Source organism: Phasianus colchicus, chromosome 1 (assembly GCF_987193195.1).
Source record: "Phasianus colchicus chromosome 1, bPhaCol1.hap1.1, whole genome shotgun sequence".
Classification (NCBI taxonomy): domain Eukaryota; kingdom Metazoa; phylum Chordata; class Aves; order Galliformes; family Phasianidae; genus Phasianus; species Phasianus colchicus.
In genome coordinates this window covers 91,702,482-91,725,605 of record NC_143436.1, presented here as the reverse complement: position 1 = coordinate 91,725,605, position 23,124 = coordinate 91,702,482, and the positions used below count along the sequence as shown (strand labels likewise).

The window sequence follows — 23,124 nt, the reverse complement described above, 5'->3', positions numbered from 1 at the left end:
CAGTTTGAGGCTTTTCTTGTGAATCGTTCTTTGTATGTTTTGAAAAATTCATGCAGGCTGAGACTTGTTTTATGAGGTGAGTGCAGATAACTGCTAAGAAAAAAGAAAAAAGCAACAACACCTCTAACACAGTACAACAAAACTGGACTTAAGCCATAGGATTGAGGTCTGGCACAAGTGCTAGCATGTATATGTTAGAACTTGTTTGTACTCGCTAAAATTTAATATCTGAACAACATTGGGAGTCACTACATTTCTTTTTCCTTTTTCATCAAAGAAGAGTATCTTCTAGCTTCATTACATGTTCAGTACAGCTGTTTGGAAGTGATTATCTGTCTATTTGGAAACTAGTTTTGGGCCTTGAAATTGAAAAAAATCGTTTAATCAGTTGACAACGTATACAGTCCAAGGACTAGTTATATTGGCAAATGTGAAATGGAATAGCCATAAAATTAATCACATTAATTACATTTAATGAAACTGCTGTGTCATGAATGCACTAGAGTTTAGTAACTGTATTCAGCTGTTTACTAAATGAATATCTTGAGAACAGAAGAGCCCTTCACACATACTCTTGTCACTTCTTTTCTATAGGACTGCTATACTGCCATCATATAAAAGACACACAACGTGTTTTGAGGGATACCTTCATAGCAAATTGATTTTTAGGCTCCTATTAGTCAATGTATCAGTGCTCTAAAGTACATTCTGCAAATCTTCCCACCTTTCTTCCATGCAGAACTTAATCCATCTACCAGAAGACATTCTAAGTGCTTTACTTTCAAGAGAAAACTGAACATATTGCTTTACTTATAACATCACAGTTCCAGAATACAAAGAAGCCAACAATGCCTGGAAAGGGTAGTTTACATTTGTTTGCTCACTATTTTACTAGTTTAAATCTGCACCACATGTAATTCCTATGTGCAGAAGCCTGTTTAAAAGTTTAGGTAGCTGAATATCTGAAAAAGTAAGTGCTGCTGATTTTGATGTTGATTTTGATTTTTCTCTCCTCATTGCAGCTGCAGCTATCTGACTGAGATTACTCATATTTGACTTTGGCTAGAGAACTAGGATTAATCCCAGCTTTGCATACTGTTAAAGGACTTTTAGTTCCCACAAACACGTAGAACTCCTCTTTTACACTTTTCCTGAGAATATTCTGTCTGAGGACCTTCCTGATCCCATTAACAGTTCTCAGAAATGTTAATTCAGTGCTGTTCTAGCAGGAAGTGTGTTGCTGATTGCATCAACATCCCTTTCAGAACTCAAATAAAATAACTACATTCAGTGAACAGACAGGCAGAAATATTTTGTACCAATCTGTTACTGTATTTACCTGTAAATTACTTCTTTTTATTCCAGGTAAATTATTCTAGTTGTACTGGAAGTTGTTCAGCTTTGAATAGTTGTATATTGGTATTGATGAAGAGAAGGTGATCTTTACTTATTTATTTTTAAATCTACTTATGTCACAGCTCTGGCCTCCTTCCCTTCTAACACCTGATTAGGTTTAGATTCCACACAGCTTTAATAATGGAATTTGGCTGGACTCTAGCAGATGGATATCATAGGTCCCTGGTGACAGAAAATGACATGATGGAAGATGAGAAATCTTGATTAAAATAATGAATATTTAAATAGTTGCAGTCCACCAGAACTTTTTCAAGCTATCCTTCAACAGCTTAAATAGATGGACATTTATAGAATCATAGAATTATTAAGGTTGGAAAAGACCTAAGATAGTCTACTCGAACCTTCCACCTACCACCAATATTACTCACTAAACTATGTTCTTTAATACATGTCTATGCATTTCTTGAACACCAGCAAAGCCGGTGTCTCAACCACCACCCTGGGCAGCCCATTCCAGTGGATTACCACTATTTCAGAAAAGTTTTTCCTAAAATCCAACCTGAACATCTCCTGGTGCAACTTGAGGCCATTCTAAACCAAAAAAAAAAAAAAAAAAAAAAAAAAAAAAGGAGAGTTATCAATTTATGTATAGATATTCAAGTTTAAAAAAAATTAGTGAAGTTGTGAAGTTGTCCGTTGCTTAACAAAAAGAAGCCTAACAGGAAACAATAGAATTTGCTTAATGGAATTTCACAATACAGTGTTAACAGTTTTTTTCTATTACTTTCAGTCTGTTCCTGTGTGTATCCCACTGAACCTAGAAAGGAATTATGAGCTGCTTTACCTGGCAGAGCAGTTTACAGGGATTCCTGTTCTGTACTTAAAGTTTAAATTGCCAAATGTCACCAGGTAAGCATTTGCTATTGATAAAAGTATGCCTGGAAATCAGAGACATTTGTTTCGCTTAATTTTCTGAGGATGTAGAGTGGACTGTGTGCATAAGTTATATCACCTCCTCCTCATGGGTTAGGATACCCTTCTATGGAGAATGGATTAACTGAAGTTCCTGCATGTACACTCACTTAAGGGAGCGTGGAGTCGTTTGAAAGTGGACAGGCAAGAATAATGTGCCTGGATTTGTTTCACAACACTCTTAATGATTATACTGTGTCCTTGAGACACCTCGTCCTATATATAAACAGAAACTGTCTGATGTGGCAAAACTAAAAGGCCAGCAATTGTCTTCCAGACGCCTCAGAAGCAGGTAGAGCCAGTAGCAGCTGAGTACCAGACAGAAAACAGTGCAGAGCTAGGGCAGATGTGAACCACTGGCGTTCAGATGTGACCATATCTATGAAAAAATAAGCTGGAGTCTTCCAACCGTTACAGTCCTAGTTACTAATGCTGTTGAGAGGAAAGAAGTGTATGGACTGGGAGAAAGAGTTCAAAGAGATTGAGACTTGAGCGTGCAAAAAAGGGAAGAGGATTGAGGGTATAATAGGCACTAAGTCCTACTGGTTTGTGCACAAGAGAGAAAAAAAAAAAGTGGTGTATCTTTATGACAGAAGCTTATTCTTCCCTTGAAAGAGGAGGGATTAGGAAAGGTTAGAGACAGTGACAAAGATACAAGAAGTCAATTAGAATCCTCAAATAAAATTCAGATATTATAGGAGAAAGAGTTAGTTTATAGCTTCTGTTCTCATATATGGCAATGGCTTTAAGCTTGTTGCTGCTGCTATTTCAACAAAATCAGGCTAGGGCTGCCCCAACCCCGTGCTTCCTTTCAGAGCTTTCTGAGGACACTGATAAAGCACAATACCTTGTCTATATCACCGCCTACATGATTTTCTTTATTGCTGTTAGAGCAATTGACAAAGATAGTGACCTCTGTATTACTCTTGGACTTCTTCATAGTGGCAGCCAAAATTGCAATGTTTCTTGACTTACTGAACAATTTCAGAGTAACAGTAAAGTAACAGTTAAGCTGATGATCCCCAGAGTCTCAGAGCCATACAGAAAGACATAAATATTGAGAACTTTTTCCTCTGCCATCTTTCCAAGTTGACCTGGCAGTAATGCTTTCCTGGAAGACCTTTCTAGGAAGATAAATGTTTGAAGCTATCTTAGTAGTCTCTGTAAATACAGAATGCTGTTCTGTGGGTCTGCGCGAGAGACTGACATCTAGTGGACAAAGAACAAGACTGGGAGTTAAAATGACCTAAGTTCTCAATTACTCAAATTTGTTGTCTTCAGCAAATCCTTACTTCTCTATGCTTTGTTTTCTCCTCTCATTCTTAATCTAGTTTTATCTAGCCCAGAAGTTCTGGGAGGTGAGAACTGTTTCTCACTATGTTTGTACTCTCTTTCCCACTCTAGCTTGTCCTATATATGTAAATCGTAATTTTGCTATGTGTATGTTCAGCTGCCAAGACACAGACAACAAATCCTCAAATTAGAGAGAGATGCATAAGAGACAATATAGCAAATTGCTAAGTTATAATTGTTGTAGGACAGCACTTGGCAACCCCATTTTACTAAATTACAACGTAGATCACTTATTTTTCTCGACATCACAGTTCCCTGCAATGCAGTAGGGATATTGCCTCTATCTTTTTAATAAACAGGATGTGATATCCTTACATGCAATGCTCTTATGAGATTTGGTAACTGCTCAAAAGCTTTTTCAAATCCTAGCTCCAGGAATCAGTTGCTAAAGTTTTCCCTAAACATTAGATTCTGCATTTGTCTAATAGGATGCAAATAGCACAAATGGTCAGAAACAGAATTACCAAAAGGTGACTATCTATTAACTTTTTCTTACCCTACTAACAGGTTTTCCTAGGCTCTTCAGTACTTCAGTATTCCTGTCTTAATAAAAAAAAATTCTTCTTCATAATTCAGATTTTCAGCAGAATTTGATTTCCGGACATACGATTCAGAGGGAGTTATACTATATGCAGAATCCCTTGACAATACAGCATGGATTTTGCTTGCTCTTCGTGATGGAAAGATTGAAATTCAATTCAAGAATGAATTTGGAACAAAAGTTACCAGTGGAGGAAAAGCCATTAATGATGGCCTGTGGCATATTGTAAGTTAGATTTCTCTCTCTTTCCCTTCTTTTAATCCCCTAATGGAACTATACCATATGCAGAATCTAAGCAACAATTCTGGAGGCTTAAAATGATGCTCCCAAATCACAGATTTAAAAAAATTAACCAAGAAATGTGCAGGGATGCCCTTCCTCTGGGAATTTGTGGTGCCTGTTTATCATCAGTGGTAAATAGAAAATTAACACTAGCAAGCAACACAGGAATTCTTCTTTGCAATCATGAAAAAGGAAGCAGTAGATTATTAGAAAGTGTGATTGCAGAGTGAACTGCACGGTAGTAAGACACTTTACCTAGAGAGCAAAATTTACTTTCAGTAAACCAGAAGTCCAGCTTGTTCTTCAAGCTCGCACACCTAAGATGAAAGAAGACCTTGCTCAGTTATACCATCTGTAATTGACACCATATTATTAAGACAGATTTGTTTTTAGGGAGTGAGACGAGAACCTAGAATTCTGCATAGATCTGTTTCAGTTCAGTTCAACTTGCTCGAGATTAAAATTCTACTTTGATGCCTAACAATACCAGGAGCAAGTGCTGAACCTGTTCTGTTTGTGTTCTGTCTCACTCACTCAGTCCTCTGTATCAGCTTACAGTGAAATGGAGAACTGTGTGCCAAATGTAGAAATTGTACAATTGTGGAAGTCAGCATCTTTCAAATTCTATACAGCAGGAAGCAAACTAATCAGCTGTGTAGTGTAGGTATTCTTTGGGGGTAAGATGGGAGTAAAAAAAGATCATCTTTCTATGGGATGTCCATGGATATGGACAGTTGTGATGATCCAAGTTTAAATATGCTATAAAGTACTGAATGCGTTAACACTGTTTTACAAGCCAGATATTTAGAGATATAAAAATAATACTTCATACAGGTATATATAATTAGCACTTAGAAATATCCTACTTGTTTGTGCGTGCCTATTTAAATATTTTCATTTCATTCTAGATATCAGTTGAAGAACTAGAAAACAGCATCAGCGTAAAAATAGCTAAAGAAGCAGTGATGAATATTAACAGCCCAGGAACTCTCTTTAAGCAATCACATGGTTTCTTAGAAACTAAGGTGTACATTGCAGGATTACCTCGCAAAGTTGGTGACACTCTCATTAAACAGGTAACTAAAAAAGTAATATTAATTAAGACTTATTTATTACTTTTTGTATTTTTTCTTTTGCAGTCATACAGAAAAGAGTAGTAGCTTGAAATCTGTTCAGAAAATGAAAATTGGGTTATTAACCACTGTTTTGAAAGTAAATTTGCAGAGAACTTTGCAGTCTATCCTCTTGTTTCAGTTACAAAAACACAGTTTAAGACTTAATCCCTTAGGATTCTGTACCTTATTTTTTTTAAGATATCTTTAAGATTCCCTAAATCACCTAAATCTTCTGCTGTATGAGTATTTTGGACTGACTGATGTTTGTGGTGGTAGCTTCTGCTATGCCCTGAATGGGTACGGATATCACTGTGCAGGTAGCACAATGAGCTTTCATTTCTACTAGGCTCCTCAAAAGCCCAGGTTAGACACCAGTGATTCACTCAGTCTTCCATTCCTAGCTGCTCTGCTTGTTGATGAGGGTGGGCACAACCAAGTTGCTTCAGCTATCTGCTTCCAAGTCTGGAAGCCCTCAAACTAACTGAGGGCTAACAGAGAAGCAAAAAATAACTGTACACCAGTTTTTTTCTTCTTAATCTTTTTTTTTTTTTTTTTTGTTTTGTTTTGTTTGCTCAAAAGCAAAGCAGAGAGAAAAAATATGAAGCAATACAACAGCATCTCCTTGCCTAATAGAAAGTAATTACAGAAATTTCTTTATGCTTTCATACGAGTAGAAGACTAGAGAAACAAGAAACAGTGCTATTGTCATTGTCCTTGAGATATAGAAAAACTATGGTAATCTAAGCAAAAGAACAGCATGATCTTTAAGAATAGAAGCAGTCTCTTTTTATATACAGATAAGTAATGTCAAAATTGGAAATATTAAATCAGGATAACTTATTGAAGGCTGAGGTACTAAATGCATGCCATTTGTTTTCTCTCAAGTATCAGTTCTGTAACATATAGCATTGATAAGGCTATTATTGGCTCTATGCTTATATGTAAAGTAAGACTTCCTTATTAAGATTTTCAAAATAAATTTGAATTCACACCCCTAGTGCTGTAATTTCTCTATAGATTAACCCTCGGCTGGATGGCTGCATTCGTGCCTGGAACCTGATGAATCAAGGACATTCAGGTGTAAAAGAAGTTATTCAAGAAAAAGAAAGCAAACACTGTTTAGTAACAGTTGAGAGAGGATCTTTCTACCCTGGCACTGGCATGGCAAAGTTTCATATAAACTATAGTAAGTATTTTTCTGTCTGTTATACTTTTTGCTGGACTGTTGATGGAGGTAAAGGAAAGGAGAAAAAAAAAACAAAACCCCAAACAATGCTAAGCTATGTGTCACTACATCCAGTGATGATTCCAGTAATTTTTTTGAGAAATAAGTTTGAATGAGGGTTTTTGGTCCCGTTGATGTCATCAGTTTAATTTTTGCTTTAGGTTAGGAAGCATACTCTTCATTTGCAAAAGATGGGCACTAATTCTAATTAGATCTAATTCTGCTCTGTTTGTCTGTGGAGAGACCTATAATGGTATTGATAGAGAAAGTATACTGGGGATTTGGAAAAGGATCATTATAGTTTTGTTAATGCAATTCATCTTTTAAATAAACATCCTATTTGAATGCCTGTCTTGCTCCTCCTTAACTCAAAACTTTATTGCCTGACTTCCTGGCCTAATTTCAAATTTTGCAAGTCACGATCACCCTCTGTACTCTCAAATTCCTGAAGTGAAATATCTCTAGTATCATCGCAAATCTTGTTGTCATTGCACTTTTATATCTCAGATGCTATCCTACCCTTCAGCCCTCCCTCTGATCCCCAGTCCTTTTCATCTTAGGACTTGCTATTCCTTCTTAGGCCTTTTATTTATATCCCCTAGCCCACTTCAAAAGATTTCTCCAGCTTCTTATATCATGTTTCCAATCAACTCAATATGAGTGATTCTTATGCCACTGAAGGTTCCTCTGCTTCCCTTCCATTCATTCACATCATGTTGACATGTCTCCTCCTGACCTTTTTTACATGGGACTGCTGCTATGCCTTCACTCTCTCCACCCCCATTCGGTTTCCAGCCCCGTACTGCCCTCCTCAAATTCAAGTGGCTGCCCACAGCTACCACTGCCTTTCCACAGGCTGTTATAGCCCACTGCTTCCACTCACACTTTCCTCTGTGTAGGGATCTGACCTCATTTCATGTTGTAGAATTTCTGCTTCCTGAAGAAACTACTAGAAATCAACTTAGATGTTAATGGGGGAAGGGAGGGCAGATGCTGAAAGTTACAAAAGATGACAAATAGGTCTTTAAACAATTTTTGTATTAGCTTCACTGTGAATACATCATATTAAATTATATTCACACCATCTGCACATTTGTCTTACCCATCTGCGTATTCCCATTTTAATAGTGGAATGATTTGGGAATGTAAAAATGTGTCAGAACTGCCAATCTACTCAGTGGCAGTAATTTATGAGTTAAGCAGTTTTTTAGGTTTGATCTTAAATTGACCTATAATAAATACGGCACCTGTTCCACGTTAAAACAGAGAAAACGGCATTAAAAAAGTCCGAAGTCCTAAAAGAGCACAATAGCAAAGTGGGTTGTTCTGGTGGTTCAGATTAGACTTGCAGTTCTTTCTAGAAGTTCCAAAATTTGCTTTATCTGGAGATTAGTACCAATTTTTCCACAATATGAAAACAGATTAAGTACTAATTTTTTAAGACTGTATTAATTTTTCATTTGCAGGTAAACTAATTAATTTCAATCTTTTCTTTTAAAACAGATAATCCTGACAGTGCTGAAGACTGGCTAATAAATGTGACTATGACTATTCGCCCATCCACAGACACTGGTGTTATGTTTGCTCTGGTTTCTAATGAAACAGTGCCTCTTGCTTTGTCCATAGTGGACTCTAACTCTTCTGACTCACAGGTGATCTTACAGTTCTAGCAGCTGGAACATCAACTCACACGAATCACAATTCTCATCTTTGTCTCACTTAACTTACTAGTCATTTGTGAAAAAAGTCAAACTAAAAAGAAGTTACTTACACACAGTGGAGGTGGAAGGCTGAATTAATATTTGGCAAAGCGCTTACATCATATTTTGATGTGCAGAAAATGAATTACTATTTGCGATTGCTACAGCAGAGGCAAGGCACTAAGTGCTCCTATTTTAGGTGCTATCCATTATATCGTGTCTCTAACCTTTTCTTCCAAATGCACAGACAGAGCAGAAGAGGAAGTATGGCAGAGGCTGAGTTGTGATATTGTAGCAATGATAGTTTGTTAGTTTAAATTTATAAACAGATGTTTTTGCTCATCCATACATCTGCCTGAAATGAGAGCATGTAAGGAGAACTAGGTTACCTTTGAAGCTGTAGCAGTACTCCCTTTGACTTTAAGAGAAGCAGTATTTCACCTCCGAACCACAACCAAAGAATTTTTACAGTGAATGTTCTCAATTGTAAATTTCAGAATATAAGTGAATGGCTTTGTTTACAAAGCTGATGCAGCTATCAACTTCAGAATCTTTTCCAGCTTAAGATACAACTTTTTTAAAACATCTCTCATATTCTTTTTCTTTCTACTTCCAAATGTAAAATGTATCAAAATTAAGTATAATTGTGTGTTAAAGTTACACACAGCATATTTTGTGACTTTATATTCTCCTGTTTAGGAAATCATTGTGACTATTGGAAACATCACTGTGGCAAGTCTGGAATCAAAGAAGCTATGTACACCCAGGAAAGTGCAAGTTGGACTTCTGGTAACCAAACAGCAACTTCAACTGTCTGTTGATTCCCACATGGACCAAAGCAATTCAGAACAACTGTCTGTCCTGCATCAAGCAATGATGACAGACGTTGTCACCTACTTGGGTGGCCTGCCAGGTGAATTATATTTATTTTCATTCATTTGTTCTTTTGTACAAGCCTCATTACATTCAGCCTTGCCCAAGATGTACAAAACATACAACTGTACAAGAAATCATTTACCCTTTTCACCTCCCAGATTCTTCTTGTTTCGTCCAGTCTGTGCAGCTTTTGAAGGAGCTCAGTTTTCAACAGGATCATCATTAGGTCCATTAAGAGGCATGAGTCTCTCTCAAGAGATTTGAATTTGTAATTTTTTTTTCTTTTTAAGCTGGGAAGGAGTAAGCTTTTTATTTTCTGAAACGCCACCAGTAGGAACTGCATCAAGTATATAAGAAAACAAACATTTATGAACAAAATGTCAGAAATGGAGAAGCTTAAGTCAGAAATACTGTTTCAACAAGTAGGCTCTGGGCAACCGTTGATTGACAGTCTTTGTGAGATGGAAAATACACTGAAATAGCAAATAATATTTTGTTTAAATAAACCACAAGTGAATCCTCAGTGTTAAAACATGAACAAACATAATTTTGTGCACGAAGTGTACACATGCATGTTTGTATAGCAGTTTGATTTTGGAGTGAATCATGCAGAAAATAGGCATTGCCACAGACAATGATTTTTCAGAGCCTGAGTTCCTCAAACTTAAAAATTGGTAGAGGGAAAAGACCATGGTTACGAAGTTAAGTTTCTAACAGCAGAGCCTTTCTATATCTTCTGTTAAAGGTATTTTAGGAAGAGTAATTTCTACAATTTCTATAGAAAGCCTTACAGTTTTTATAAACATAGTCTTGAATTGACATCCATATTACACGTAGGCTGCATTGTCAAAGCACTGCCACAGATAAAGCCAGTCTTTATCTGTAGTGTGTTTCTTCCACAAGAGAAAATGTACACATGAGCATAAAGAGGTGAGAAACTGTGTATCCCATGGAGATGATCTGTTTAGGCATTTTTCAAGGCAGCATACACTGGGGAAGCTGGAATTATGATTTCACCCTCTAGACTTACTCGTCAGAATAGAAGTAAGACTGAGCAGCACTGCAGCCCCAGTCCACAACTGTTTGAAGTGATAGTTGCCTCTGCATCCACACAGAGGCAAATCTTTATACAGTGGTAGTAGAGGATATAAAAAATTGTCACTAAATGTGACAATTTCACCTGTAATTTTGTTTTTTAATGGGTATACAATGTCTTGTAATCCAGCTAACCAGACAAGTTTCATTCAGATAGAATATGTAGAATAAGAATACTCTAAGGGTGCAGTACTGTCAGGCACCACTTCAGGTAAGTGTTTTTGTAACGCCTGCTGTCTTTTCAAACAGAGATGAAGTCTGTATTTGCTTAATAGATGCAAGTCAGTAGATTAACAGAGCTGTAATGACTTGAATACGATTCCAGTTGTTTCAGAGTCTTCTTCATGTTTGTGATATCTGACTCTTCCTAGTACATTGCCAACACTGAGGCCTTAAAAGTTAAGACCTTAGCTAAAGTCAAGCATCCTAAATAGATAAGAAGATGAGTACATATTGTATTCTGAGGCCTCACAGCAGTTCTTGCTTGATCCTGTGCCTAACATATTGAATGCTGGAAGCACATCAGTGATCTGATGCTAAGAAAGCGAAATGAGCAACAGATAAAGTGGGTCTCTCACAGAGATTTCACATGGAAGTAGTAGTAAGGAAGCAATAAAATGTGTGCAGTTCCCAGGAGTCCCCTATTTGAGAACGTGCAGATTTTAATCCAGAATAGCTTTCTGGCAAAAGTCAGATTGTTCTTTCTGTGACCTCTAAACCTATAAGCATCTGTCTGTAGGTCAGGAGAAAAACAGTGGGCTCCATGACACACAGTACTAGTTCATTGTAGTTAAGTGTTTCTCATAGCAGCATTTCCTGCATTATGTATAATTTTCTGGTTTCTGGTTGGAAGAACACTTAAAATGCATATTTCAAATTGTACTGACCCTTCTCAGTTTTGCTGACTTTATCTCAAGGAATCCTAAACAGAAGGGAGAAGAACTGAAATGCCAAATTGCTTTTTTCTCCCATGGATGACTAACGGAGGCAGAATGGAGTGTTCCCCATGATTTTGCTAATCTGAAAAATACATGCATGCCTTGGCCTAATAAATTGAATGTGTTTCTGTGCAGATGTTCCTCTGGGTGCTACGTTAGTAACTGCTTTCTATAATGGCTGCATGGAGGTGAAGGTCAACAGCAGGCAGCTGGATCTGGATGAAGCCATTTTGAAACACAATTCCATCAGATCTCACTCGTGCCCACTGATTATGGAGTAACCATTCAATTCTTAATTTAACTTTTTTTCCTTTCAGATATAATTTGCATAATTAGTCTCATGTCATAATGAAGCCTGTACTATTTTATTCAAGATGTGCCAGGAAAACAATCAGCAGCGTGTTTTTCCTCCCTTTTATATAGAATGTGGGTGAAAAAATCCCCTCTCTTTTCAGCTCTAAAGAGAGACAATCAAGATCAAAATTCTGCACTTTTTTTTTTCTAATTTGTATCAGTGATAAATCTTAAAGCTAGATTTATCTTCCATGCTCAGAGTATGCCCTTCATATATTTAGTTTGGAAAGAGAAATTTTACATCTTATTTTTCATATATCAGCACAAAGTTACAAGTTGTAAATGTTAGCAGTTTATTAGAATGTAGACAAAATCATTCTCATTAAGCTTTTCCAAATATAACATACAAAGAGAAATCTGTACAGGTTTTGTAGTGCATGCCTTCAGTAAAAGAGAAAATGCCCTGGAATCCAGAGCCAAGCTGTCTGTGGGTATGTTTACATATTTGTACCAATGTTGGTAAAGCAACTTCCAAACTATTTTTTTTTCTTTTTGTTTTTCTTTCTTTCTTTCTTTCTTTTTTTTTAAACATAGCTCATCTTTGCAAAGTAGCTTATATTGTACCAACTTTAATTCTTCTATTTTAGGAACACAGCTTTAGACTGTTCTGGATTAGATCAGGTAATTTACTTCTAAAGTGGATTAAAATACAGGCGGGGCAATTTTAGAAAACAGAAAACTGCATGAAGAAAGGAGCTCTGGTCTTCATCATGGAAGAGCAGACTGGAATTTCCTAAGTAAAACTAAGAACTTGCAGCAAACTGTTATTCAATTTATGACAAATTTGGCACTCCTCAATATGAGCACCCTCTATGGTCCATCATAAATCCCCTTCACTTTTGTCAACCTTGCATTCACGGAGCCCCCAGAAGAGATTTATTTGCAAGCCCTAATACAGTTGTTTCTGACCTACTTGAAAGTCTCGATTTTACTAGCAATATCAGAATATAAAGCCATGTTCTGCTCAGCCAAGTTTAACATAACAAGTGATTAGAAGAGTACTGTTTTTCTCATGTTTTGATTTCAAGTGTTTCTGGTATTTGTTTCAATTCTTAGTGTTCTTTCTGCTTCCAACCTCATTTTCACGCAACCAGAAGCCTCTCTGTGCAGCTCACATATGGTTTTGTTAACCCCCAATACAAATAAATTGCAAGAGAATTGCTGTAAGCAATTGAATATATATACTCCCATCCATCATCTGGAGAGACATTTATCTGTCAAATTTTTAGACCCAGTGTTTACTTTCTTTGCTAAAGACAATAAAGTGGAAATGTATGTAAAGAAGGGTGGATTGTGACAATATTCATTTTGAGGATAGTCTTTCTCCAGAGATGCTCCCAGTGACATTACTGAGGTTTCACATGTGATGCACAGTTGTGCATCATACCACAGCATCTGAGCCCATCTTTCAACATTATTGCTTTGTCTGAGGTTATTGTTAACATGGCTTCCCACTTGTGCCTTCAGATAAAACACAATATTTGCTCTGACTTCTACACCAGCTAGCCTCAAAATGGTCTCTGAGTCTGTCCGCACTGATTTGTATGCAGCTGCTTATCAGCATAAATTCCATACATCTGACACCCAGGGGCTAATTGCCAGTGAACTACAGGTTCAATTTGCTAGGAACGTGTGCAAAAAAGCCCTTTCATTTCTCCAGATTTCATGAGAGGGAAATCACTGCAGGAAAGCATCCCCCCACCTCCTTGCTCTCTTCCCATCTCAAGAAACATGTGCTTCATTTGGGCCTAGTAACTACTGAAATAAACATTGAAATAACCATTGAATTCTGGAAAGCTCTTGGCCAGTATCTGCCTTGTACAAGCATGCAGAGAAATAGAGGGGAAACACAGTCAAGTGTCAGCAGTACTACAAACTCTTAAGTCAGCCTGTGTGAACAGCAGGAGGAAAGGCTGGTGCTTTTTTTCTGTTTAAGTGTAAAAATTGGTATAGAATTGAAATTAAAGAAAATCATGTTTTCCACACAGACACCACTTCTTTTTGTTGTCATACAAGAATATTTTAGGATACTGTAGTTGCAATGAAATGTCTGCATTTTTTAAATGTAAAAGTGCCTCCCTATTGTAAAAATTAAATGAAGCAGCATTTGCAAGTTTTTTCTCCCATTAAGTCGTCTTTGTCTGTTTGTTCATTTTCACTGTGCAAGACTGGTTCTAGTGGTCAGATGGTTGATTTTAGAGATTGTGATAATCTTCAGCAAAGACAAGAGCTAGCTTAAATTAATAGCCTGTCAAAGTAGGATTCAGTCGTGGCTGTCAGGTGAGGTCCTGGATGACTGGAGCAGGGGTCACATCACTCCGATTTATAAGAAAGGGAGCAAGGAGGACCTGGGAGAACTACAGGCTCACCTCTGTGCCTGGGAAGATCATGGAACAGATCCTCTTGGATGAGGATCACATGAGGAATGAGCGTGTGATCCAAAAAAGCCAGCATGGCTTCACCAGGGAAAGGTCATGCTTAAACAATCTGGTGGCCTTCTGTGATGGAGTGACAGCATTGGTGGACAAAGTGAAGGTGACTGATGTCATCTATCTGGACTTGAGCAAGGCCTTTGACATGGTCCCCCACCACATCCTTATCTCCAAATTAGAGGGATGTGGATTTGATGGGTGGATCACTTGATGGATAAGAAATTGGTTGAAAGGCCACAGATAGAGGGTGGTGATCAGTGGCTCTATGTCCAGGTGGAGGCTGGTAACAAGCGGTGTCCCCCAGGTGTCTGTGGGACCAGTGCTCTTTAACATCTTTATCAAAGACATCGATGATGGAATCGAGTGCACCCTCAGCAAGTTTGCTGACAACACCAAGCTGAGTGGTGCGGTTGACACGGTGGAAGGAAGAGATGCCATTCAGAGGGACTTCAACTTGAAAGGGGGGCTTGGGTGAACCTAATGAGGTTCAACAGCAAAGTGCAAGATTGAGCTGGAGGAATTCTAGGGATTTATACAGACTGGAAGGAACAGTCCTTGAGAAAAGGACCTGGGGGTCTTGATAGATGAAAAACTTAACATGAGCCAGCAGTGTGCTCTTGCAGCTCAAAAAGCAAATGGTATCCTGGGCTTCATCACAAGAGGGATGGCCAGCAAGGATGGGAAGGTGATTGTCCCCCTCTACTCTGCTCTTGAGAGGCCCCCTCTGGAGTACTACGTCCAGGTCTGGAGCCCCCAGTACAGGAAAGACAGAGAGCTGTTGGAGAGGGTCCAGAGGAAAGCCACAAAGATGATCAGGGGACTGGAGCACCTCCCCTACAAAGACAGGCTGAGGGACCTGGGCTTGTTCAACCTGGAGAAAATAGAAGGCTGCAGAGTGACCTCATTGCAGCCTTTCAATACCTAAAGGGAGCCTACAAACAGGAGGGGAATCAACTCTCTGAAAGGGTAGATAACAGCAGGACAAGGGAAAATGGTTTTAAGTTGAAGGAGGAAAGATTTAGGTTGAATATCAAGGGGAAGTTCTTTACAGAGTGGTAAGGTGCTGGAACAGGCTGCCCAGAGAGGCTGTGGATGTCCCGTCCCTGGAGGTGTTCAAGGCCAGATTGGATGGGGCCCTGGGCAGCCTGGTCTAGTATTAAATGGGGAGGTTGGTGGCCCTGCACGTGGCAGGGGGGTTGGAGATTCATGATCCTTGAGGTCCCTTCCAACCCTGGCCGTTCTGTGATTCTGTGATTCCTTGTTCTCTAGATAAATGTTTAACTTTATTAATTGTTTAATATTGCTTGAAGAAATTAAGCTTGGCTTAAAGCACACGTGGAGGAAATTATATCAATGACATTTATTGATCCCTATCTTTTCTCCTTTATCAAATGTATGTAATTGTATTTTTAGGCATAATAATTTCAGCAAGGACAATTCAGTGTTTATATGGAACAGCTGTAACCTGCTGTATGCACCAAGTGTTACAAATCAGCATGTCCCAGTTTTCTTGAAAATGAAATCTAGCCATGGAATTGGTTCTCATTTATACCAGAGCAGATTTCTGCTTATGTGCCTGATCCAAGCAGAGTGTGCGTGCTTTAATGCTGCACATCTCCTAGAAGAGAAAACTTACAACCCAACCTTCACCGTTGATATTCAAAGTTAGCTCTGGCATAGTCATCTTCAAAAGAAGAGCAGCCAAACTCATTTTTAGACATTCCAGTCCTATTTATCATTGAAGGATCAATAAAGAAGGATGTCAGTCCTTCAGTGTTATTAGTTGTATGTATACACTAAATATTTTGCTACCTCAGCAACCTTAGGTTATCAAAACACCTGGATTTGGGAGCATTTTATCTGCCAAATCAACAGCAATGTAATAAAAAATTAGATACAGGGAAAACCATAGCAGCTAATAACAAAGGGATAAATAAGGCATCACTTAGTAAATAAAATAATCACTAAAGACACTTAGACTAATTTTCTCCTGTATTCTTTTCCTGACTACAGTCCTGAGGCTGCACTTCAGACCTAGATGACTGTAGATCCATCTGTAGAAACATGCATCCAAACTAAAAAAAAACCTTAACAGGAATAGGCTTTACAGTTTATGCTTTTAAAACAATGCTTCCTATCACCAAATGAATAGCCCCCTTGTTGCATTGGTTGTACACCTTTATTAGATACAACAGGATGTAAACTTATTAGTAGATATATTTCAGTGGGAATATGTGAATAACCATAGAAATCAGGTTGTTCTGAGCAAGAGATACTAGCAGGGAGCCAGTATCTTTGGCTTTTTTAACAGACATTTGCATTGAATCAATCAATCAGTTGAAAATCTGCACAGTTGTAAGTACTTCAGAAGTTAATTATATTGCTTTTTTTTCTTTTTTTTTTTTTTTTTTTTTAACTCTTCTAAGTAATTTGTAGTATCTTAAAATATTAGGAAAGTGAAAGAAAATCACAAGTAATAAGAAACTGGAATTCTGCAATGTACGCTTATGGAGCCACAGATATTACACCCTTGCCAAATAGTTTGTGGGGACCATAGAAAATGCAACAATGCATAAGCACAGAGAACTTCCCTCTCTCCATAAGCAGTTACGTGCTGAAGACACAAAGTCCAAAACTCATCTGTGATACCAGACCTCCTATAGACCAAGCCTCTTATCCATGTTTCTTCAAAAGCAAATTATGTCCTTCAAGTAACCCTAAAAACCTTGTTTTACTTATTAAACCTCAACAGCTCCACAAAAAGCAATGCTTTTGCTTTTTATCATTAGGAAACTGTGTTTCCCTTCCTTCCTATCGCCTGAGTATAAGAGAAATAAAGGCCAACTCAACAACACACCACCCTACAGTCACAAAAAAGCCATACAGTTACTTTTTTTGAGATAGAGGGCCTGAATCAGCAGCACTCCTCTCTAACTTGGCCCAAGATTCCTCTACTGAAGGGCCACCACAGCACTAAGGGAAGCTCATCCAGCAGCAATACCATTGGGGTGTGGTGAAAGCCTCTTCACAGAATGAGACTACACTTCGTGAACTTACCAAGGGTCTTACACATGATATCAGAAACAAGAGTTTACTAAAGGCAAAGTCTTTATTAACAGGATCTAAGAAGATCACTGCGACACACACAAAGTTATATGTGATTTTTGCAAACTTGGAGTACTACGGAAGACAGAGAACAAAAATGACTTTGTTCATCTATAAAACAGAAAATATCCTGCTTACAATTCAGCATTGTCTTACCTTTCCAGGAAAAGTTTTCCTTTCATCAAATTCTGGTACAAGCCCCACAGATCAAACTAAGAACTTTCCCCTGAGCCAGCCTTCCTCTTTTCCAGCCTATCAGGGCCATATGCTTATTCCCACCAGCTGGCCACAGTCTCCTGCTAAGGCACTCAATTGAAAAGCAATCTTCCCTTTTAAACCTGGGCAGAAGCCAGCCTTTTGTTTAAGGGGTTTCTTCTGTAACAGAAGGTCATGTAGATTTAACAAACCTGCTTGCCTGGAACAGGAAAACCCTATCACCTTGTAATTCATGTCTTCATATTAAAGCAATGGGCAGCAGAGGCACTAAGCAAGCTGCACAGAAAATCTGAAACCTGTATCTCAGTGAAGTTTTATACAAGGTTTCGGGGTCTTTCCAGAGGATGCATAAGTAGTTTGTTGGCAGCCTCACAAAACCCTCATAGTGAAGTCATTACTCTGCATTTGCCATTTTCCACAGATGTGAAGTGGAATGACATCAGGATCTGCCCCAAGCCATCCCTCGGCCTCTGGGATTGGCTAAGAACACGGACTCCTTGGGGTGCTCCGCCCTGAGTGGGAAATGGGAGCAGCCCAGGTCAGGCCATCAGGAGAGATGCTTCTCCTGCAAAGACTGCTCCTGTAGGCACTTAGCTTTGCAGATGAAGATAAATGAACAACAGTTCCAGGAATGCTCCACATGAAAAAAGGCTGTTCTTTTAAATTAATGATGGCTGAGAACAAACATTTTAAGAAAGAAGTGCGTTGTTACTGCCTGTCTTTTTAAAGCAAGATAAGCCTCGTGTTGTTACTTTCCAAACATTATTTGCAAGAGAAAGACCTCAAAGAAATAACCCGACAAGCATAAGAAATGCAGATTGAATGTTTTTTAAAACATTGCTGTAATCATAATAATTTGGGGCAATCCGCTTTGCTGAGTTCTCTACAAGTTACTGCAAAGCCTGTGGATTTTGATTATGTGGCCATTCCTGCAGGAAAAAGAATGTTTTTTACTTCTGTTTAAAGTAGGTAACTGAAATGGTTATTCTCTCACCTGTGTACACTTCTAGCAACATTTCTTCCTGCACTGACTTTGTGCTGTTATCAGGATACCAGGGAGCTCCAGGTTCCTCGCCATTAATGACATTCTCAGTTGAAGCATTCAGCAGTCCCTTGCTCTGCTTTGGGTGTCAGTGATGTCAGCAGCTGATGCTAGCAAAGCAGAGCTGTGACCTATGATCTCAAGGGCTGAAAATGTAGTTTAGCTCATCCATAAGAAATTAAGAACCAGCTTTGCCAATATTTCTACAGTCCTTTTACTGAAACCCAAAGAAACTGCCACTAACCAAGGATGAAATCGATTTAACCAGGCTTACCTTGCAGCCTGCTGTAGGTCTTGACATAAAAACCACCTTCCATTCTCAAAAACTCCAGCCAGTGAAACTTTAAAAGCGGACACTGCTTCTTGGGGGATATGCACAATGAATACTAAACAGACCCCTGAAGCACTTCATACCTTTTGTCCAGAGTCAATGCTTTTTTTCCTGTTATGTGCACTGTTTTTCTGCTGCTAATGTCTTTAATTCCAAACGTGCAGAGGAAGATCATGCAGGCAGATGGCAAAACCATACCTGGAGGAATGTTCTCTGAGAGTGCAGAGGGACACCAGGCACCCACCTGCCCCTCCATTCCCTTAGTGCCTCTGAAAATCTGCCCTAAGATTATTAATATACAGCCAGTGAACCTGAGCTAGATGTGATATCCCAGGGCAGAAATTTAAATTTCACGCTATTCTTTACCAGAATATCAACTTCATGCTTCATGTCAGAGGAGAAATACAATAGATCTGAAGATTGACAACAAAAACAACACATGCTTACAACAGTAATGTGCTGGCACACCCATTTTAATCTGTTCCTGTTAAGTGCAGCATACAGAGAATGAGAAAGGCATTCTCCAGCAATCCAGAAATTGAATGATTTCCCATGTCTGTTGTACACTGCACTACATAAATGCATAGCTTTATGTCTTTTTAAGTCCCAAGTGCTTAACCTAAGTCCTGCTGGGCTTATGCAGCAATGCAAATTTAACCTCCTGGTAGAAACTTTCTATCCAGACTTTAATTTCCTAGCAATGCAGAAAGCTGCAATGACACTGATACCTTCTGCACATTCCAGCAGCATTTACACACCACTGTCACGGTGAGACCATTTGGGGATCCCAGCACACTGCTGAAAGTCACTCCTACACCTTCTCCATAGAATCATAGAATGGCTTGAATTGTAAAGGACCTCAAAGATCATCCAATTCCAACCCGCTGCTTGCTAGATCAGGCTGCCCAGGGTCCCATACAATCTGGCCTTGAATGCCTCCAAAGATGGGGCATCCACAGCTTCTCCAGGTAACCTCTTTCAGTTCCTCAACACCCACTCAGTGAAAAGCTTCCCCCTAACATCTAATCAGTTTAAAACTCTTTATCCTATCACTATCTATGCATGTAAAAAGTTGATTCCTTCCTGTTTATTATCTCCCTTTAAATATTGGAAGGCAATGAGGTCTCCCCTGAATTTTCTCTTCTTCAGACTGAGGAAGCCTGGCTCAACCCTCAACCCTATTCATAGGAGAGGTGCTCCAGTCCTCTGATCATCCCCATGTCCCTACTCTGGATCCTCTCCACAAGCTCCACTAGAGCTTGAAAATGCAGTCTCTTGGTGTGGCCATGCCTGTGCCTTAGAGGAGAGTTGGTGGGCTGTCCTGCACTAGCAGGAAGGGATGCTGGCGGCTATGCAAAGCAAGCAGAGAAGGAGCAGATGGTATGTGCCCTGTTTGGGGCTACTGTTCAGCTGCTGCTTCAAAGGCCTGCTGTCTGGAGGTACAGTTGGATGCTTAGCTGTTGTGTTGTGCAGAGGGCAGAGGACATGTATTTCCTCAACCTACAGATGATATATTTACATTCCAGGAAACCACACTATGTTACAGTAACCCAGCTTACTTTATACAAACTCTGTTTGGTACCCACACAGAGTACGGTACAAGCTCATGTGTTCTGCTTCAAAAGGGGGAAGGAAGGCCCAGGCCTCCCTGTCTGGCTTCTATTTCCACAGACATGTCAGTGCTCATGGGCTGATTTGCAAACATCCTTATGGCAGCTCTCTGTGTTTGTGTTGTCAATAAGGATCACTGCTCAATAACTTCATGGTTTTGCTGCTGTTCACAGGTTGACTTCAGTAGAATCCAATGCCAAACTTGCTCCCCTGTCTTATAGAACAGAAGTCAATCCTACTTCCTGCCAACTTTTACCTTGTCTTTACAATAGGAAATACTTTCTCCAAACAATACACTGAGGACATGTTCTCTATTCGATGTCACTCTTTTCCTAAATATCTGGTTTCCCATCCATCACGATCTGTGGACATGCTGCTAGTCACTGAGTGTTAATGCTAAAGTTTGTCTTAGCACAAATGAAGCGTTTTCAGGTCCCAGTGAACTTACACGTCAGATCTGCTTAGCTTAGCAATAAAATAATGGCTGTGGTGGCTGCCAGCTCAGCAGCTTCACTTGGAGTACTGTAGGCATGCCATGGTGTCAGGCTCAGGCACCATCTGCACTGCAGCGCCTGCCACTGGTACTTAGCTATCAATTCCCTGGCCGCTTCATAAAACAGAAGAGAATCTGGCTTGCTTTCTTACAAATGAGTTTTAGTAGAAGCCTGTGAAACCCAAATATTTTGTGATTTGTCTGGATTTATATTTTCAGGTTTTTTTTATTTATATTTTTTGAATTGGTAATTTACAGACAAATTTGGACATTTTGTAGTGCTACCAGAGATTCGATCACTGTGTTAGCTGAGCAAAACAACACACACACTATTCTAAGGTCTAGAAAAAACTGAGGTTTGAGTTAAGAACTTGAGATTCCTCAAGCTCAAAATCCCTTCACTAGCCCACAGGCATCCAGACTTCCTGTACTTCATGGTCTTCAGCACTGGTCTTCAGACGAATAGGACTCAGCCTATTACTTACTACCTGGACCTTCCACCTGTTTTGCTTCTATGCATTTCCTTAGCACATTGTCCTTGTGTAGAAAAAGAGATATGCTCTCGCCAGGAGAAGCAAAAAAGAGAGATTTGTTAGGTCAAAGGCTTCCTAAGCCCTTACATTTGTGGCATGCAAACATGTAAACAATGGACTTGTTTCACCCTGGTCTCTAACTACTCCACTGCAGCCAGGCCCTTGCACCACTCTCATAGGAGACTCTGCTTCTTTCACTGCATTTCTAAAACCTCCTCGTTTCTGGACCTTTCATCCCATTTTTCTCAATTCCAGACTCTTCCAGTCTCCTCATCCCTCTAGATGATTGACACCTCGATTTCTGCTTCTTGTCACACATTTCTCTGCCTCCTCTGTTTATCACAAAGTGGCATTCAAAATGTTTCAGTATTAGCGTACCAGATGATATAGCTTGGCCAGCTATACTTGCACTTGCAGAGAGCATGATCCCCTGCTATTCTCCTGCACCACCCAGTGATCTAACACAGGGATATCCAACATTTTGACTAGCCTGGTCTGCATTGTGTGAAGAGGAATTGTCTTGGGCTACAAATAAAACATATTCTATGGTTAATGTATATAGAGAAAAAATCTTTTTTTAATATACATTTTTACTAAACCATAAAAAAAAAGAAAGCAGCAAAAGCATAAAACTAGTGGGATATGTAACCTTGTATTTGTAAACTAATGCATCAGTTTGGTTTGATGGCAGTGACCCTAGGTGATCATCAGAGATTTTTGATGAAATTCTACTCCTCCTGCACTTCATCCTTGACAATGATTGTTCACTAATGTATGTACAGCCAAAAAGAGATGAATTCCTGTATCAAAATGGAAAGCATAACTGCATATTTTTTGCTATTCACAGGGCACTCTGTGGTGACTTCATGGATATCAGGACATGCTTTCAGGTTCTCTGTCACACACTTTGGGAACCTCTTTTGCTTTGCTCAGTGGTTAAGCCTTTGTTTCAGAAAACACAAGTCTTGTCTCAATCTTTTCAATACTCTACTGGCCAAAGAAACCCTAATGTCAACCCTGATGTTAGAGGGGCTCCTGCAAAGCTCCTGCTGTTACCCCTCGGAGCCTGACTCCACGTGCACTGCTGGTTCCAGCACTGCCTTCAACAAACAGAGGGAGAAAGCCAGCAGCATGGACCCCTTACTGGGAGCAATGTGGAGGCGGTTTGGCTGGCCATGCAAGTCGTGTTGTTGCTATAGTTATTAACTATCTTACTATCTGCTTTGATAGACTGTCACTGAACCTGCCCTCTGCTTCTCCTACCTGCTGAGGGCAGAGGAGGAGAATTAAACTAAATATTCCGGTCCTTCCAGGAAATACACATTTGAAGTTGATGGTTTTAAGGAGGTGCTGACCAGCTGCTTGTTTATTATTTCTCTGGAAATCTTTGTCGTGTTTCCAATACAACAATTTCTGTTATAAGTTCACTACATTTCCCTATGAGCAGGGCACTGTTTTTCATTTGTACTCTCTGTTTCCTGGCCAAACGTTGCATTACACCCAGAGGAAGCTTGCAAGAATGTAGCAGCGTGTTGGGCTGGAAAATAAACATTC

At 39.2% G+C, this 23,124-nt stretch overlaps 1 protein-coding gene across 1 annotated transcript in view; it reads left to right on the top strand.

Annotated features, from left to right (window-relative positions):
• PROS1 (protein S) overlaps nt 1-13,927 on the top strand; it is a 33,136-nt gene extending 19,209 nt beyond the window's left edge. Inside the window, exons 9-15 of the mRNA XM_031589997.2 lie at nt 2,147-2,265; nt 4,258-4,447; nt 5,413-5,580; nt 6,637-6,805; nt 8,348-8,496; nt 9,244-9,457; nt 11,589-13,927. Of these exons, the coding sequence (XP_031445857.1) occupies nt 2,147-2,265; nt 4,258-4,447; nt 5,413-5,580; nt 6,637-6,805; nt 8,348-8,496; nt 9,244-9,457; nt 11,589-11,734 (1,155 nt within the window). The 3' untranslated portion in view covers nt 11,735-13,927. The remainder of the gene's footprint in view (nt 1-2,146; nt 2,266-4,257; nt 4,448-5,412; nt 5,581-6,636; nt 6,806-8,347; nt 8,497-9,243; nt 9,458-11,588) is intronic.
• The last annotated feature ends 9,197 nt before the right edge of the window (nt 13,928-23,124 follow it).